The sequence below is a fragment of the Hyperolius riggenbachi genome, chromosome 7, assembly GCF_040937935.1.
Source record: "Hyperolius riggenbachi isolate aHypRig1 chromosome 7, aHypRig1.pri, whole genome shotgun sequence".
Taxonomy (NCBI): domain Eukaryota; kingdom Metazoa; phylum Chordata; class Amphibia; order Anura; family Hyperoliidae; genus Hyperolius; species Hyperolius riggenbachi.
In genome coordinates this window covers 242,681,667-242,699,019 of record NC_090652.1, presented here as the reverse complement: position 1 = coordinate 242,699,019, position 17,353 = coordinate 242,681,667, and the positions used below count along the sequence as shown (strand labels likewise).

Here is a 17,353-nt window from a genome sequence, read left to right as displayed (position 1 = left end):
AGCAAATTAATTTAAAACTCATATCTAAGTGCATACTCATTCTTCACATGTTTTGCATGTATACTTACTTCTTAAGTTTAGCTTTGAGGTCACCCTCAAAGACCTCTTGTTTCCTTTCCTCCACTGTCAGGTTTGTGCTACACTCAATCTCTCCATGTTTATTGAAGGCCACACATCTGTATTGTCCAGAATCAGTCTTGGTAACATCTTTGATTTCCAGTTTAGCTTCATCTCCTTTCTGCTGTACAACAATGCGGCCTCCGTGATTGATTTGTCTCCATTTGCCCTTCATCCATTTCACGTTAGGAATTGGATCACCACCGACTTTAGCAATGAATGTAGCAGTGCCCTCTAAAATAATGTTAGAAAGTTATAGTGGGCACAGAAAAGGTGATTTAAGAGGTACTGGAAGCAACTGTATAAATACTATAAATACTTACTCTCAATAACATTTACACTGGCTGGTTCCGAAACAAAGAAGAGCTTTCCTTCAATTGCGGTTTTCTTTACTGCTGGTGCTGCGGCTGCTTTTTCTAAATTAAAAAAAGTTAAACCATTGCTTGAGATATTTTTTTATATTGAGGGTTTCCTTTCAAAAGCAGTGTGAAAACAACAGTAGTTATATCATACTGCGTTAATGTGGGCTAAAACTCAAAATTACATTTTGTCTCTACCACATTAAACACAGTAAAAATGAATATGAAACAGTATAAGACTGCTCTAATATCATTTGTAGGCATATTTACACTTAACTGATAACATTGCCAGTGTCAAGGCAAATGGCAGGGCAAAAATGAGATGTTCTCTAGTAACCACATATATAATATATAGTTTAAGTATGAGTTTCATTCCACTTTAACCAGTTCAGAGCCATAGGCTTACACCCCCCCCCCCAGTGACCAGGATATTTTTTACAATTTAGTACTAAGCACACAAGTGAATTCCCCCCCCCCCCCCCCACACACACACTTTTCTGCCCACCAACAGAAAACTCTGATCGCTGCTGCCATCGGTATTTTTTTTAAAATTAATTTAAAGGTACTGGATTTTTGAATACATGTGTCTATTTTTTATTTATTTTGATTTCTCCCCTGCTTCCCCCTGCCAGCCAATCACGGCGATCCTCTCTCACAGGCATCAGCCCATGAGAGGGGATCACGATCAGAGCCTCTCCAGGGGACAGCCGAGTGACACGGCTGTCCCCAGTACTGTGCTGCAGTAGATTGCATCGCTGTACAATGTAAATAGACAGCAGTTTCCCCATCTAACTGCACGATCCCCTGCAAAACCCCGCCCCAGGACTTGATGTCTTTCGGCATTAGCCGTTCCTGGGGCTGCCATCTCTACCGACGCTTATCTGCATTAGGCAGCCGGGAAGGGGTTATATAGGAAAAAAATTAATTGTTCTGAATTCTGAAATGTGGTATATTACACAAATGTACATACAGACAAAATGTAGTCACATTTTAATTGATAATATAAATGATATTCCTTTATGATATTCAGTCATTGGTCAAAGTTTTACCGCATCATTTTCTACAAAAAATTAGTGAAAATGATATGTCTGTTTTGACAAAATCATAATGTACTCCTAAAATTGCTGGTACAAAACACCTGAGGAAAGGCTCCCCCCGAAACGTTGTGTGTGTATCCTTATGCTTCCATACAGCTTGTTGCTATTCACAGCCCTCTGAGTGCCATGTCCTTTGTTAACTTTGGCTTAAAATTGCTGGCACAGAATGTAGTTTCTAAAGGATGCCCAAGGCCTTAAAACAAACCTGAAGTAAATTTCCTCCACTAAATCCCATTTCTGTCATCTTCTATATACCCAAATAACACTATTTTAGTAGTGCATGATATTATTGTATTACTGAACAATGGGGTTAACCATCTTGCTGTTTGGAGATTCTAAAAATTACCTGTACAGTTGACAATACTGGTTAAAAAAATTACAACTTTTGCACACACTGAAAGATTATTGCTGCCTTTGATACCAAAGATTTTGTTAATGAGGGGCACTGAAATGTTACACAATCAGGTAGTGTTGTCAACTTCACTGAGACTTACAGAACAACTCAATAGTGAGAGAGGGCAACCTCTAGGTATCAGAACTGAGACCGCACCAAATAGAGTATCTGTGGAATCATATTTGGGGGGGCAGGGGGCGTAACCCATATCTTTTACTGGTAATAGAGTTCTTGCACTCAGGTACTAACTAAACCTGTCTGATGTTTCATTATATAAAAATGTAAATATTTTCTTCATATGATATCTACAATGAAATAGAAGTTAGGATAAGCAAATTATTTTTTCAGCAGCTGACCCCTTTAACCTTCTGCTGTGCTTTGATTTGTTACCCCCAGCTTATGCTGAGAGAATGAGTTAAAGCTGTTGAAAGTTTAACATTTCACAATATTTTCTAATAATACACATTACCACCATTTATGGATCTTTTGCCTTCGCAAACACTGCAGCACACTACCCACTCCCCTCCTGACTGCACTTGGAATAGTTCCAATTGGCTAATCTTCACTCATATATGGTTAATCAGCACTTAAGCAGCAGCTCAAAGGTAAAATTAAAACCTAAATAAAGTGGTTAAATTTTACACAGTGGCATGTATATATATATATATATATATATAGACCAGCCATGGCCTTTGTCTCGATGTGTATCTTGAAAATAAAACATTTTTAATGAAAAATCTTGTGACCACTAATTTTTAATTGTCATCAACATACATATTTCAATTTAAAATTAATTCCAACAATGAAAAAAATCTGTGTTGGTGAATGTTTCAGTTTTATTTACACCCACTTTCGGATTAATTAGAAGCACCATGTGTTTTTTACCTTTGATAGTGACTTTAGATGTTGTGGATTGACTTCCTGCGGAGTTGGTTGCTTTGCAAACATAGTCTGCAGCATCTGCCTTTGCTGCAGCTTTCAGGTCTAGTGTTGCTGTTCCTCTAACAAAGGTGACACTGCAAGTGTTGGAAGACTTGACTTCACGTCCACCTTTGAGCCACTGAATCCTGATTGGTTGAGATCCCTCAACGTGGCAACTCAGTTGTAATCCCTCCCCTTCAGTGACAGTCACAGGTGAAAGAGCAACATCGAACACAGGGGGCTTCTTAGGTTCTGCGCCAAAGACAAAAGCTCATGTTTAGTTGAAATTACTAGCTTTTGAAGTAATTAGATATTTTATTATAAAAATTACAAAATTACCTTTGATGAGTACTGAAGAGGTGCACAATGCACTGCCAGCTTCATTTGACACTTTGCAAGTATACAAGCCAGCATCACCCTGGCTGGACTTCTTAACCTGAAGGACAACCACATTGTTCTTGAATGACATATCATTGTTAGCTGACTGCTGGATTTCCTGGTTATTCTGGAACCATGCCACAGTAAGTGGTTGTGATCCAGCAACACGACCTTCCAGTTTAAATGCATTGCCTTCTACCTCCTCAACAGTTTCAGAAAGCTTCTTGGTGAAAGTTGGAGGCACTTTCCGTTCTGTAACAAAAATTATATAATTAATATATCATCCTAAAGTAAAAGAAACTTTCCAGCAATTGCTGCCTGAACACGCATTACTTTGCTCAGCAAAGCAGGTGGTAGTGCGTTATACACAAACGCATGGCACTTGCATTTCTCTCTGTTGCGTATCCCACACTGAGCCGAATTGCTGAAATCTGAGTAGCAGTACAACAGTGTCCTCAGGCCTAAATAGAACAGAACACATTTTGCATATAAACAAGAGTTGCTAAGGTCACAACTGCAACCAGACCCTGCTCCAGAGGCTCCAGCAGCGGCTTTGCCATCAATCACTTGGTATCTTCTTCTATTGTACCGGTAATTATTACACCAGCTTTGCATAGTAGTAATCTTTAAATAGGCTATACAGCCTGAAATTACAGTTTCATTTTATGCTGTTATCCTCTTGTCACATAAATGTTACATTTACCTTCCAGTTCCTTCCTCCCCAAAACCTCCAAAAGCCACATGGCCACCAGGTTTTGTCCTGTAGCCCTGCCTCCCAGAAGAAAAAAATGCCATGGTGTTTTATATCTTGAGAAGAGAAAACTTTGGGGAGGAATGGAGCCAATGGGTAAATATAACTTTTATGTGACAAAAAGATAGCAGGATAAAATGTAACTGTAATTTCAGACTATATGCTTTAATAAATTGTTTCCCACTCCATGCTTAGGCATTCACTGCTGCTGGCCTTAGGAAGCAGGTATGGAGGGGAAGAAATACTGTGCTGAGGGTCCCTAGTGTAAAAATGTGTTGACATGTAGCACTTCACATAGTATGTTGTCACTAACTGTCCCTCAGTGGGACTAACTTGGGTCTCACTTGGGACTCCACTTGCTTTAACCTTTTCGGGACCATGTGCATGAGATCCTACGCCGCACTTGTGGCTGTTCTAGCCTGATGCGGCGTAGGATCTACGCCGGCCCGAAATTTCCGCTCCCGACGCGATCGTGCGCACCCGGAGGGGGAGATCAAGCTGTCATATGACAGCCGACATCTCCCCCGAGTGATCAGCAGCCATCGCGTATGGCTGCTGATCACACGATCACTACGATCGCCGTCGGATCGTAGTGATCTGTTTGACAGCTGCGGCGGCAGGGGGGGAAAGAAGAGGATCCACTCACCTCCCTGCCGTTCCAGCGACGATCGGCGCCCCCCTCCGCTCTGGCCGGCATCTCCGCTTCATCTGACGTCAGCGCCGGGTCCCGGCTTGATGACGTCATCAAGCCGCGACCCGGAACTGCTCGTCAGATGAAGCGGAGATGCCGGCCGGAGAAGAGGGTCCCGTGCGGCTCATCGCTGGAGCCTGGAAGGTAAGTGAAGGCTGCTGGCAGAAGGGGGGGCCCAGGCCACCAAGGGGGGACACAATGCCCGGCAGCCACACACGGGATCCGGCCGCCTGACCCCCCCAAACGCGCGCACCCCCTTCCCGCCAAAAATGCCTGGTCCTTAAGGGGGGGTAGGTGGCCGGTCCCGAAAAGGTTAAAGTGGTTTGAAAGCCAACATTTCTACTTTGCTCTAAAAGATTCCTCACAGCTTGAAAGCTAATGTCCCTGAATTTTTTTTAAGCAGAACATCCCTGAAATCGCTAAACAAAGCACTTTGTCCTGCTATTCAGCTTCAAATCCGCATCCAAACTGGAGATACAGTATCTTTGTTTACATTCCAATGTTGTTACAATGTGTGTAAACCCAGTGTAACAGGTGAAAATGAGCTCTCTGTGAAGCTCTCTGTGCTTCACACACACCCAGAGTTCAGAATAGCTCAGGAGAAGATGTTAATATATAATAAAAAGCAGTTTGAATAAAATGTAATGACAGCTTTTAGGGTATGATAAACTACACTTTGGAAACCTGTGATTTGTAAACAGACAATATTACTTATGCACAAAAGCAAATATGATAACTGTATGAGTAATAAAAAGTCGGAAAACACATTTGTTTTGAATGTTATGTCGGAGTTTCAGACCACTTTAAGTGTGGTTAACAAAACCATGATAAATCAATAAACTTGTTTATTTGTGAGGCCTGAATAGCTACATTCTGCAGTCACTTTGACCCATCTTTTTGTCTACCGTCTCAGACAGCATACAAACATTTCTAAAAAAAATTGCTCTAAGGGCTAAAGCTGACTAGTGTAGACTCATGGCTGAGACACTGGAAGTATTCTTGAACTTGTTATTTTTTGGCTTGAAGATATAGGACTGATTTGTAGCCATTGTCCTAAAGACATGTGGATTTTGTTGCTCTTGCTTTTTTTCTGTGACTGCAGTGTTATTACACTATAGAGTCAAGTTCTTGTTTCCTGGCCTGTGTGTGTTTTTGGGGCTTATATATCATCTCCTGCTATATACTTTGTGCATACACAGGAGATCAATCGGTTTCAAACAGTTATATAATAATCTTGCTAGGTTGAGCTAATGCACAGGAGCTCAACCATAAAAAAAGAATAGCATTGTGGATATCCAGCAATAGATGAGCATTCTGATGGTTTCTTGGGCTAAGCTGAACATGGACAGGCAACTTAGGCAGTGACAAACATAGAAAATAACTTTGCTATATGTGCATTTACACACACATGTAACACAATCAAACTGAGTGCAAACCCACCTTGCACATTGAGCTTTACAATGCAGGAATCTTTTCCTACATCATTGGAGGCAAGGCAAGTGTACTGGCCAGCGTCAACCTTATCGGTCTTCAGAATTGTAAGTTTTGTTGTATTCTCTTGTTGGGTAACCTTGTAGTTTCCTCCAGATTTGATTTCTTTGTTCTCTTTTGCCCAAGTCAGTTTAATTGGTTGTGTTCCTGTCACATGACACTCAAATTCGGCAGCATCTCCCACAGGAACATCCACTGGTGATGGCTTCACATCAAAGAATGGTGGATTTCTACCCTCTAAACAAGTAAGAAAAATGCAATCTGAAATTGTACAGGAGATCTAAAATAAGTGGTAAAATAAATAGGTAGAGACAGCACACAAACCTGTCAGAATGAGTTTGGCATTAGAAGAGGCAGTTCCAACAAAATTGGAAGCTTTACATGTATACTGCCCAGCATGGTGTCTATCAGTTTGCAAGATTTGAAGTGTGGCAGTTTTATCTATGTATGAGGTTTGATAATTATAGTCATCTCTTAAAAGAACACCATCTTTATACCAAGAAACCTCAATAGGTTCTGACCCAACTAATTGACATTCAAATGACACCGGTAAGCCAACAGTTTCCTGTATGTCCTTCACTTTTCTTGCAAAGGAAGGTGGAACGATACGCTCTGCAGAAAGACATGATGCAGTAAAGGTTGTTGAATGCTTTCTGTACATGATATGATGCCAATATAATAGCAGGAAGCTATAACGGTCAGGCAGAGCTATGCAGCTGGAATTTATATTTTGCCATCACTTACCTACATAAGTAGCCTCTAAAAAAAGCAAAATAATAAAGTATAGCAAGTAAATGAATGATTACAAAACAACTTCATGCTTACCTGTCACTGTCAGAAGAGCAGAAGAAGATGCAGTGCCAATTGGATTCTCTGCTTTACATTCATATTCCCCAGAATCCTGCACTTCTGTTTGTGTGAAAACCAATGTAGCCACATTGTTCTTAAAGTGCATTTTACAAGCACCAGTTGGTCTCAGTTTAGTATCACCTTTGTACCATGCCACTTTAATTTCTGGTGTGCCTTGAATTTGACATTGCAACGAGGCAGCATCACCAGCACTGACTGCTACTGGTTGCAGTGGCATAATGAAATAGGGTGGTTCTGGAAAATAAAAGATTGCAATAAAATGAATGTATGTTCCTTAAAATACGTCTCTTTAAAAAATGAAACGTATGTTAACCAATTACTTTTTACTTATATTAGTAGTCGGCCTACATTTCCTGGGCTTACATAGTGTTTAGGAACTAATGATTTAGCTATTTCTCTATTACCACATTGTTAACACTTGGTGCTAAAAAAAATTATATGATGAAAGTAATCTATGAACTGTCAGGCCATCTCACAAAATCTCACATTTGGGAATCAGCAGATTTTATAGATGTGACACAGGTGTTGAACACACAATCATCTGTATGATTCCAACACTTGCATCACACATGTACAAGTTAGCTGATACCAGCTTACCCTGCTGTTGTGTCCCAGCTACCCTACAGAGTAAGCAGTCTTAGCCTCCTTGGCGGTAACCCCGTGTGTGACATGGGGAAAGCCGCCGGAGGGTGCCGCTCAGGCCCTGCTGGGCCGATTTACATATATTTTTTTTTCAAACACGCAGCTAGCACTTTTCTAGCTGCGTGTTTGGTCTGATCGCCACCGCCCGGCGCTGATGCGCCACTACCCGCCACGATACAGGGCCCCCCCGCATACCCCTTGCGCAGCCCGGCCAATCGGCGCCAGGCTGCGCTATGGGGTGGATCGGGATTCGCTGTGACGTCACGACGGCGGCGACGTCGATGACGTCACTCTGATCATTGCCATGGTGACGGGGGAAGCCCTCAAGGAAATCCCGTTCAGAATGGGATTTCCTTATGGGCAAGCAGCGCCGGCGGTGATCGGATGCTATGGGGGGACGCCGCAGGGAGGGGGGAAGCATGTAGCTAGCGCTAGGCTAGCTACATGCTAAAAAAAAAAAAAAAGTGAAAAAAACCCTCCCGCGGCCACGCAGCCAGGGGGGTTAATGTTGTTTTTAATTATTTTATTTTCCATGCTCTACTTCTCTGATGCAAACCCTCCACCTCTATAAAAATGAGACAGAAGAGTTTGAGTTGTGAGTACAACATTGACCTTACTGCGTAACCTGGCAATACTGTCCTTTTCTGTAGTGTAGTGATCTGCAGCTGACTAGCTTCAGTGATCCTTAGTGGTCCAAGTTCCAATAAACTAGAATGCCTACTTGTAATGGTCCTTTGGCGCCAGGGCTTGGCGAGATCTAGCCAGCAATAATGTAGTTCTAGTCCCTGTAAAACTCACAGCACTAGTTCTCCTCTCTGATTTTCATTTTTCACTGTAGATGGGCTTTAAAATAAGTAAAAAGTATATGGGGCTGCCATATTTATTTCCCTTTAATCCATGCCAATTACCTGACTATCCTGTTGATGTTTCTGGCCTCAATGCTGTCAGGATCACACACTTGAAACAAGCTTGTGGCTAGCGTGGTCAGATTTTAGTCTCAGCACTTGATCTGTATACGCATTCTAGGTAGTTGGTTTGAAGTATTTAAGAAACAGAGCAGAAGGACAGCAAGGCATTTGTCGTTGTTTAAAAAAATATAGATATGGATGCCTGCACTCTTTCTCTCACTACTTTTAATAAAAGTATTCTTCATACAGGCCAGTTATTGCAATTAATTTTCTTATCCTTTAACAAAAATTACAAAAACAGAGCCTTGCTGTCCCTGAAACATTTTTGTCTCCTGTCTGAAGTGTAAATACTCTTTCAAAAGGCTTTTCTTGATCTTCTAGTGTCAACCTATTCTGTTGTTCCCTAAGATGACTATTATCTGTGGCTTTGCCAGTCTAAAAATGTGTTTTTCAAATCTCTCTGACCATTCCCAGGCACGTGTCAAAATTCTAACTAAATGTAATTTAGATAATATTTAAATGTTATGGTTAAGAGAGAAAAAGAGTGACACATACCCGACACCTTTACAGTTGCTTGGCAGCTGTCATGCCCAATTGCATTTTTTACTTCACAAGTATATAAGCCATCATCATCATTTGTGCAGCTTGTGTATTCTAAGATACAAGACTTGTCTGTTGTAGTTATGCTGCATCGTTCAGACTGAGACACTTCAGTGCCATTCTTCTTCCATGTCACATATATTGGAGAAGTTCCAGTGTATGTACACTCGAGAATAATCGGTTTCCCAGTATCGGTCTCATAGTTGTTGAGTTTCCTCACAAATGCAGCTGGCTCTGTTAAAATAAAAATCAGAAAAAAATCGAAAATGAGATACATTTTAATTGCACACTAATTCTGAGAGGTGGGTCAACTTGACATTATTTTGATTTGTTGCTGTTTGGGGAGAAGATTTATTTTTGGCAAAATGCAGAAGAACCTAGAAATGGCAATCTCTATGCCAGGTTTAGTTAACTTTAAAATCAGCTAATATCTGCTTAAAAAAACAAATACACATGTTCAAGTTTAATTATACATCAACAACATCAATCAGACCCCACAGTGATGTACAGTAGAACTTGAAAATGGAACTTGTATGTTCAGAATGGTCGCAAGAACACCAATAGCTCAGGACGTGCTAAGTGGACTAAACAACACATTTATATATTAGAAAGGTCTTGAATCATAGGTAAACACAGCCCCTGAATGGTCTGGAATAATAGTCAAACAGTACATGGCTTTGAGCCAGAATCTCTGACCATTCAGATAGTGTTTCATGGTGACATTTTAATTATCCAGTACCTATGGCCAGTTTTAGGCTTTATTTACCACTGACTATAGATATCCTCCTTGACAACATTAATGATTAGTTCAACAAGTATTAGCCAGAGGGTTGTCTTGAGTAAAGGGCTACAATCATTCTGAACACAGCAGTGCTTTCAAAATAGATTTGGACCAAGTCGATCACAGTCTTTGTTCATATTTTACTTTTACCAAATATTTGTGCAAATTTTTGGGCAATATTTTGCAAAAGCAAAGATAAACTCTTTTTGTTGTTGTTGAAAAACTGACTGGTACTTTTCTGCAAATTTTAATGTATTAAATAAGTTCTTTTTATTACTATTATGCAATATTTTCTTAGTGACAAGAACAAATTGCATAAACGGTTTTGCTCCATTGCGTTGTTAGTAAATATCTTATGAAAGTTCATGAACCAACCTTTCACAAAGAGCTGAGTTGAGCATGAGTCTCTTCCAGCATCATTACTAACATGGCAAGAATATTCTCCGCTTTGCAGACTGTTGACATTGTAAAGCTCCAATACTGCCAGCGAATCAGTTGATGTAATATTGGCATTGCTTCCTGGTAAGATTTCATCACTTCCTTTGTACCAAGAAATTTTGAATGGTGGAGTTCCACGAATCACACCTGCAAACGTAACAGTGGCTCCTGGAAGAACTTCAGCTGGCTCAGGTTTTTCCACAAATGATGGAGGTTCTGTAATAGAAAACCTGTTACTAACAGGATACCTAAAATCTACTTATCAAAATCAACAAGCTATGTCAATATCTTATCCAACTGACCTTTTACAGACAGAATAGCACTGCATTCATCAGATCCTGCTACATTGGTTGCGTGACAAGCATATTTCCCTGCATCAGATGAAGACAGATCACTAACATTCAATGTACAAGTGTTGTCTGTCAGGGTTGTTTGGTATTTGTCTCCACTGACAATTTCTCTACCATTGAATGACCAAGAAACAGTAATGGGTGGTGATCCAGATACTTTACATTCCATGGAGGTTGTTGAACCAAGTAGACCATATGTTTCCTTTAGTTTTCTTGGGAAAGATGGAGGAATGATTCGGTCTGAAGAAGAACAAGATGATTGACACAGGAATTATTGCACTTCACATGCATTTTTTATGCATCTGTCTATTTTTTATTTTATGCATCTCTCTATTATCTTTGAAAAACAAAGCAAGATGTTTAAAGGGGTAATAGTTTAAAGTGCATTACAGGTATTTCAGCATATGGTACCAACCTGAGACATCAATGATGGCTGTGCAGCTGCTCTTGCCAACATTGTTCCTCACTTCAAACACATATTCTCCACCATCCTCTATTCCAGTGGAAAGGATTTTCAGGCTTGCCACTTTACCAAAAAAGCTAACTTTGTACTTTTCGTCACTTGTCAGTTCTGCTCCATCTTTAAACCAAGTGGTTATCAACTCTGGTGTTCCACCAACGGTGCATTCCAAGGTGCAGGAATCTCCTGCAGTAACTTTTGTTGAGTGTGGTTTTTCAATAATAACTGCTGGCTCTGAAAAGCAACAGTTAACAGGTCATAAGGACTGGTCAAGACGGTACTTTCTTATGCATATGCTGCTTTTTCCATTCTACTAAGAATATATTTTTACAGGTATAGTTGCCATCTGTGTTTTATACTGATGTGCAGTTGAATGATATGCTAAAAAGAGGAAGCTATGGAAGAAGAAGCTAGGTAGCTAACTTATGAGAACTTGCCAATTAACAAGTAAGCATTAATTATTAGGTGCAGCACCAGAATAACAAGTTGTATGGGAAACACAGAGGCCAAACAATCTAGCCTTGCCCAACTAGAATATCAGGTCCAAGTCCTGGCTTGGGCATTATCTGCAAAAAGTAAGCAGGTTCTTCCTTTTTTAGGGTGTTTAATTTGGGACTTCAATTTCCTCCCATATTCCAACAACATCTATGTAGGTTAACTAAATTCCTCTAAATGGGTCCTAGACTGTGGCTAGGGAAATTAGTTTGTGAGCCCCACTGAAGGACAGTTAGGGGCTTTAATATTTTGGCATATTCTGTAAAGTGTTGCATAAAACGTGGAAGCACCATATAAATGAGACCATATTTTTTATGAATTAATTAGCAAGTGACTTCATGCAGACTGCAATACAACAGCAACTGGCAAAATATTATAGCTTTGTACTGACATACAATGACTGCTGCCCAATCTATTTCCAAAAGACTAGGGTAATGTTTTGGAGCCTCTCCTGGATTCTGTGATTGGTCCTTCTCAAGATAATAGAAACTGTGCAGGGAAGTCTATTACAACTTACCCCCATCCATGTTGCACAGGGATAAATATGCACACTTTTGTCAAAGGACAATGTTTGTTATATCCAACTACAATTGCATATCTGTACATAGCTTAAGTATTTTCTTTGGATAATAATCTGTTTTAGTTCAATAGATATGCATAAGCCAAAATGACAGAAACAGTGGTTTAATCCAAGCAATACTTACCTAATATAGATAAGTTGGAGAAGCATTCCTGTGTCCCAGCCTCATTTTTGATCTGGCAGGTATACTTTCCAGTATTCTCTGGTTTAGTATTTGCAAAGTCAAGAGTTGCAATGTTATCAACAAATGAAACACGGATGTTTTCACTTTCTCTAACAACTTCTTCTTTGTCCTTCAGCCATGACACAGTGATGGGTGGGGTGCCGTCAACTATAGCTTTCAGCTGAGCTGACTCTCCAACCACAGAGGTGACACTTTCAAGCTTCTGAACAAACCTTGGTGGTTCTATTGCAAAAATACAAAATACTTGAAGTCAACAGTTCAAAACAAAAGCACTATACATAATTGGTATCTTCAAAATAAAATGAGAGCTGTAAGCTATTAATCATACCCACCTTTAAGCTTAATAGAACATAAGCAGGTGTCACTGCCAACATCGTTCACGGCTTTGCACTGATATTCACCAATGTCACCAGCATCCACTTTAAGGATATGAATGGAGGCAAGGTAATTCTCTGTTATTATCTTAAATTTCTTGCTACTCTTTATCTCCCTTCTGTCTTTAAACCAGGACACTTCAAAAGGAGGAGTACCATTCAGTTGGCAATTTAGTGTTACGTCAAGTCCTTTCAGGGTCAGCACAGGTTCCGGCTTTGTGGTAAATACAGGAGGCTCTGCAACATTATATAACATATATTTTGAGTTTGCATTTAAATACACAAAGTTACTACACAAGCAATCTGTCAGACCTAATATCGTGACTGTTATTTATTAGAATATATAAAGTGTGTGGATATTCTTTTCCCTTTGTTTACATTTCTCATGCATAAGATTTATGGAACATACCTGATAAAAATCAGCTCTAAATACAATTTTCGAAAAGGAGCTTAGCTACAGGTGAAACTCGAAAAATTAGAATATCGTGCAAAAGTCCATTTATTTCAGTAATTCAACTTAAAAGGTGAAACTAATATATGAAATAAACTCATTACATGCAAAGCGAGATTTTTCAAGCCTTTATTTGTTATAATGTTGATGATTAGGGCTTACAGTTTATGAAAACACCAAAATCAAAATCTCAGACCATTAGAATATTGTGAAAAGGTTCAATATTCTAGGCACATAGGGCCATGTGCAATTCACTTTCTCTCCTAAGTTTTCTCCTACAAGAAAACATTTTATCTTCAATTTATAATAACTTTTTAGCACTTTGCAATGGAAAAAAAAGTACTAAAAGTAGGTGAAACAGTGCTCTCAAAATTATTTTGAGCATTTGCTTGTTTGCTGTTGGTTTGAAAGGCATTTAATTGAAAAGTTTGACAATTTCACCTAGGAAAAAAATCAGGTGAAAAAGTGAATTGCATATGGGCCATAGTGTCAGATTCAAAGGATTCCTATTTCATATATTAGTTTCACCTTTTAAGTTAAATTACTGAAATAAATGGATTTTTACACAGTATTTCATTTTTTTCGAGTTTCACCTATAAGTGACAGGAACCTCACCACTGTGTAGTTCTCTAGGATCTTTTGTCCTCCATTCACATTGATTGTTGACCTTTTTCAAAGAAATATCCACAATTGAACTATGTAAACAACCTCAGAGAGGTCATCAGGCAGGTGAGGGAAAAAAAAGAAAACTGTTTGGAATGGAGACAATGCTCAAGGTTAAAAAAACAGAGGCATCGCTATTATTTGTTTAATTCAGAAACTATGAAAAACTCAAAAAGTAGAACAAACATAGGAAATGCATTAGCAGTTAGGGCTTGTTCACATTAAGAGAGTTTGCAGGTGTTTTTTGAGCTTAGGTGATTTCAGAAATCGCACTAAAAGTGCTTGTGCAATGATTCACTACGAGAGTGTTTACATATGAGTGGTTCAATTCCGATCCACTCACCAAAGCGCCGCCTATACAATTTTGAAGGCGATTTGCTTGTAATGGAAGGTATAAGGAAATCACAAAGCACTTGAAAAAGCACTTTGTATAGCAATTCACCAAGCACTTTGATGAATAAATACATTGTATTTATTCATTTCTGGGTACAAAAGTAAAAAAAAACACCCCACTTTCTAAGCGCTTAGAAAAGCACTTAGAAAGAGTAGAGAAAGGCGAATTTAAAAAAAGCAAAAAATTGCTCAGCTCTTGAGAAAGTGCTGGCCGATTAATAATGTGAACAAGACCTAAGTGTAATTTTAGAATTGGAGTTTGTGTAGTTTTAGTATACACTGACAACAGTTTCTAATAGTAATAGGCTATTGGATTTTAGCCTGGCTGTACTGAGTACAATATTATCCCAATCTTATTTAAATTAAGTTACACTTTAAGGCAACCCTTTGTCAGACAAGACTCAGTGGCCCATATGCAATTAACTTTTCCTCTTGAGTTTTCTTCTAAGTGATATTTTCAAAATTACCAATAAAATGCCCTTTAAACCACCTGCAAGCAAGAAAATGCTCAAAATAATTTTGATAGTACTTTTTCATCTACTTTTTGGTACTTTTTTTCGTTTGCAAAGTGCAGAAAAGTTACTTTAAATAGAAGGTGAAAAATTATCTCCTTGGAAGAAACTCAGGAGAAAAAGATAATTGCACATGGGCAATTGTTTTCTAAGGTTGCATTATATGCAGCCTTAACATCCTACCCACAGTGCTCATTTGCCGGATGAGTCTGCAGGGAGCTTAAGTGTAGACATTCGCCCAACTGGACCATACAACAGCCTTGGCATTGGAGCAGAAGCTAGCTAAGATTCATGTGGGTGAAAAGTAGATGCAGGGCATCTAGTGAAGCCATACCTTGCCGGTCTATTTGCGGAGCAGTTGAAAAGTGTGAGGATGACCTCCTGTTTAAAAGGAAGCCTGCTATAATAGTGGGTGCAGGGGGCTGCCCGCTATGCTAACTGCGCTTACAAGTAGTTAGTACTTGTGCCCGCTATTTGTAACCACAGCTTTAACAGTGGGTGGCTCTTGCACCCCCCATTATAATGGATGCCCTTCTAAACACGATGCATTTTAAGGGGGGGTTAAGTTTATTTGTTGACCGGGGGTGTTAGGCACAAAGCAGGGGTTTGGGGGTTTGTTATAGACACCACCAGGGGCAGGTTTCATGGTAGGTGCCACTAGGAGAGAGTTCTGTTTGAGAACAGGAAGAAGTTAAGAAGTTAGGTCATAGTAAAATATCGGTAAATATAACTGATATTTTACCATTTCAATGAAGTAGTAGAATATCAGTAAATGTAGCCAGTCTCTACTCTAACAAGGTCACTTCTGCAATTGTAGTCCTTTACCAGGTATGTACAAGTATGGGGACACCAAGAGCATGGCCTGCAAAAGCTCCCGTAATCTTTACCCAAACAAGCATTGCAGAAAGTGTTTTTAGGCTACACAGACTACAGCATTACTCTTACTGGGTTCTATCCGAAGAGGCGTAATAAATACATAACAAATAAAGTACTGTTCTAAATATAAAAATGTGAATCCATGTTTGCAGGGCATTCCTTGGAATCAGACAGATTGTATATACTGTTAGTATGGGATCAGAGGGATTTCAACTTCATATCTGCATCACATTTACATTGGCATGGTAAAAGCTGCAGTGTGCAATACTTACATGAAATGTAGAAATGAATTGTTGTTATGTTCTCTAAAGCTAGACATACACTATTTAGATGTTCAATAGACCTGCCGACGTATCAGTATCAGTTTATGACAAAAAATCAACTAGCTACACTTCTTTTACATGATTTGTGTTCAATTTGATGGATTTCTCAAATCAAATCAAATCAAACCCATTTTTACCGCATGGGTAGCATAGCTGTATATGTTGTTTAGTACTAGCTTGTCAGCTTTGGCAATCTTTTAATGCAATACATAAAAAAATAAGAATGTCACCTTTCACTTTTAGAGAACCACTGCAACTGGCACTGCCAGCATTATTGTGAGCTTCACAGGTGTAGTCTCCACTGTCCTCAATTGTGGCATTAGATATTTCCAGCACAGCCACAGAGTCAGCGAATGACATTGCATATCTGCCACCAGGTTGGATCTCAGCATCATTCTTGAACCAAACAACTCTTATCTCAGGTGTTCCACTGATTTTGCATTCGAACCTGTCAGAATCTCCTTGTTTGATGACCTTTGAAGACTCCAGTTTCTTAACAAAGCGTGGGGGTTCTTAAGAAAACAAGACAAGGTTTGTCAGCATGTTAAATATCAAATAGTGAGATGAATTTCAAAGTAGAGCAAAGAAGTATATAAAAGTTGTGTTTTATATATATGGCTTATTAAAGCTACTCAGATAAATGACCGACAAGTTGCTAAGTTTTAATGCTATACCCCACATTTATTGCATTTAATTTTACATAGGTTAGAAACACTTACTGAGCACTTTATTAGAAACATTGGGTATGTTCACAAAAGGTTGTTATACTCAATGTGTGCAGACAGCACATGGTAAAGGACATCTGAGGTGAAAATAAACTGATGAGAAAAATAATTGTATCTATCCTCCTCCTAAAAATGACTTTTTTAGATATCCCACAGTTTTATTTTTGTAACAAACGTACCTGGTGTGGTCTCTGCAGGCTGCTCTGATAGTTTGGAGCAGCTGGAGGCTGCTTCCTCTTCAACCAAAAGCACCCCCGGCTTCCCTGTAGACGTGAGTCAGAATGTTGGCATCCCCGGCTCCCATACAGATGTGGGTCAGTGTGTTGTTTCTGGCAGGATGCGTGCAGCTCAGAGCTGTCTTTATAGGCTTAGAATTAGGGTCTAGCTGACATCAGGTGACACTAGGTGACATCACTAGGGGAGTGGTTCTGGGGAATTGGGATTTTGTATATAGGGCCAGAGCTTATAGTCTATCGTTGGCCTTGATACTAATCAGTTCGCTGGTTCTTGGCCTAGCTAGCTACTCTGA

General features: G+C 39.5%; 1 protein-coding gene across 1 annotated transcript in view; it reads right to left on the bottom strand.

Moving 5' to 3' along the window:
* Positions 1-17,353, bottom strand: part of TTN (titin) — a 365,525-nt gene that overhangs the window by 198,962 nt on the left and 149,210 nt on the right. Inside the window, exons 84-97 of the mRNA XM_068247374.1 lie at positions 16,330-16,611; positions 12,840-13,118; positions 12,448-12,729; positions 11,204-11,482; positions 10,741-11,028; positions 10,376-10,654; positions 9,175-9,453; positions 7,025-7,303; positions 6,524-6,811; positions 6,149-6,436; positions 3,228-3,518; positions 2,853-3,140; positions 441-533; positions 69-351 (exon numbers count right to left, since the gene is read on the bottom strand). Of these exons, the coding sequence (XP_068103475.1) occupies positions 69-351; positions 441-533; positions 2,853-3,140; positions 3,228-3,518; positions 6,149-6,436; positions 6,524-6,811; positions 7,025-7,303; positions 9,175-9,453; positions 10,376-10,654; positions 10,741-11,028; positions 11,204-11,482; positions 12,448-12,729; positions 12,840-13,118; positions 16,330-16,611 (3,778 nt within the window). The remainder of the gene's footprint in view (positions 1-68; positions 352-440; positions 534-2,852; positions 3,141-3,227; positions 3,519-6,148; positions 6,437-6,523; positions 6,812-7,024; positions 7,304-9,174; positions 9,454-10,375; positions 10,655-10,740; positions 11,029-11,203; positions 11,483-12,447; positions 12,730-12,839; positions 13,119-16,329; positions 16,612-17,353) is intronic.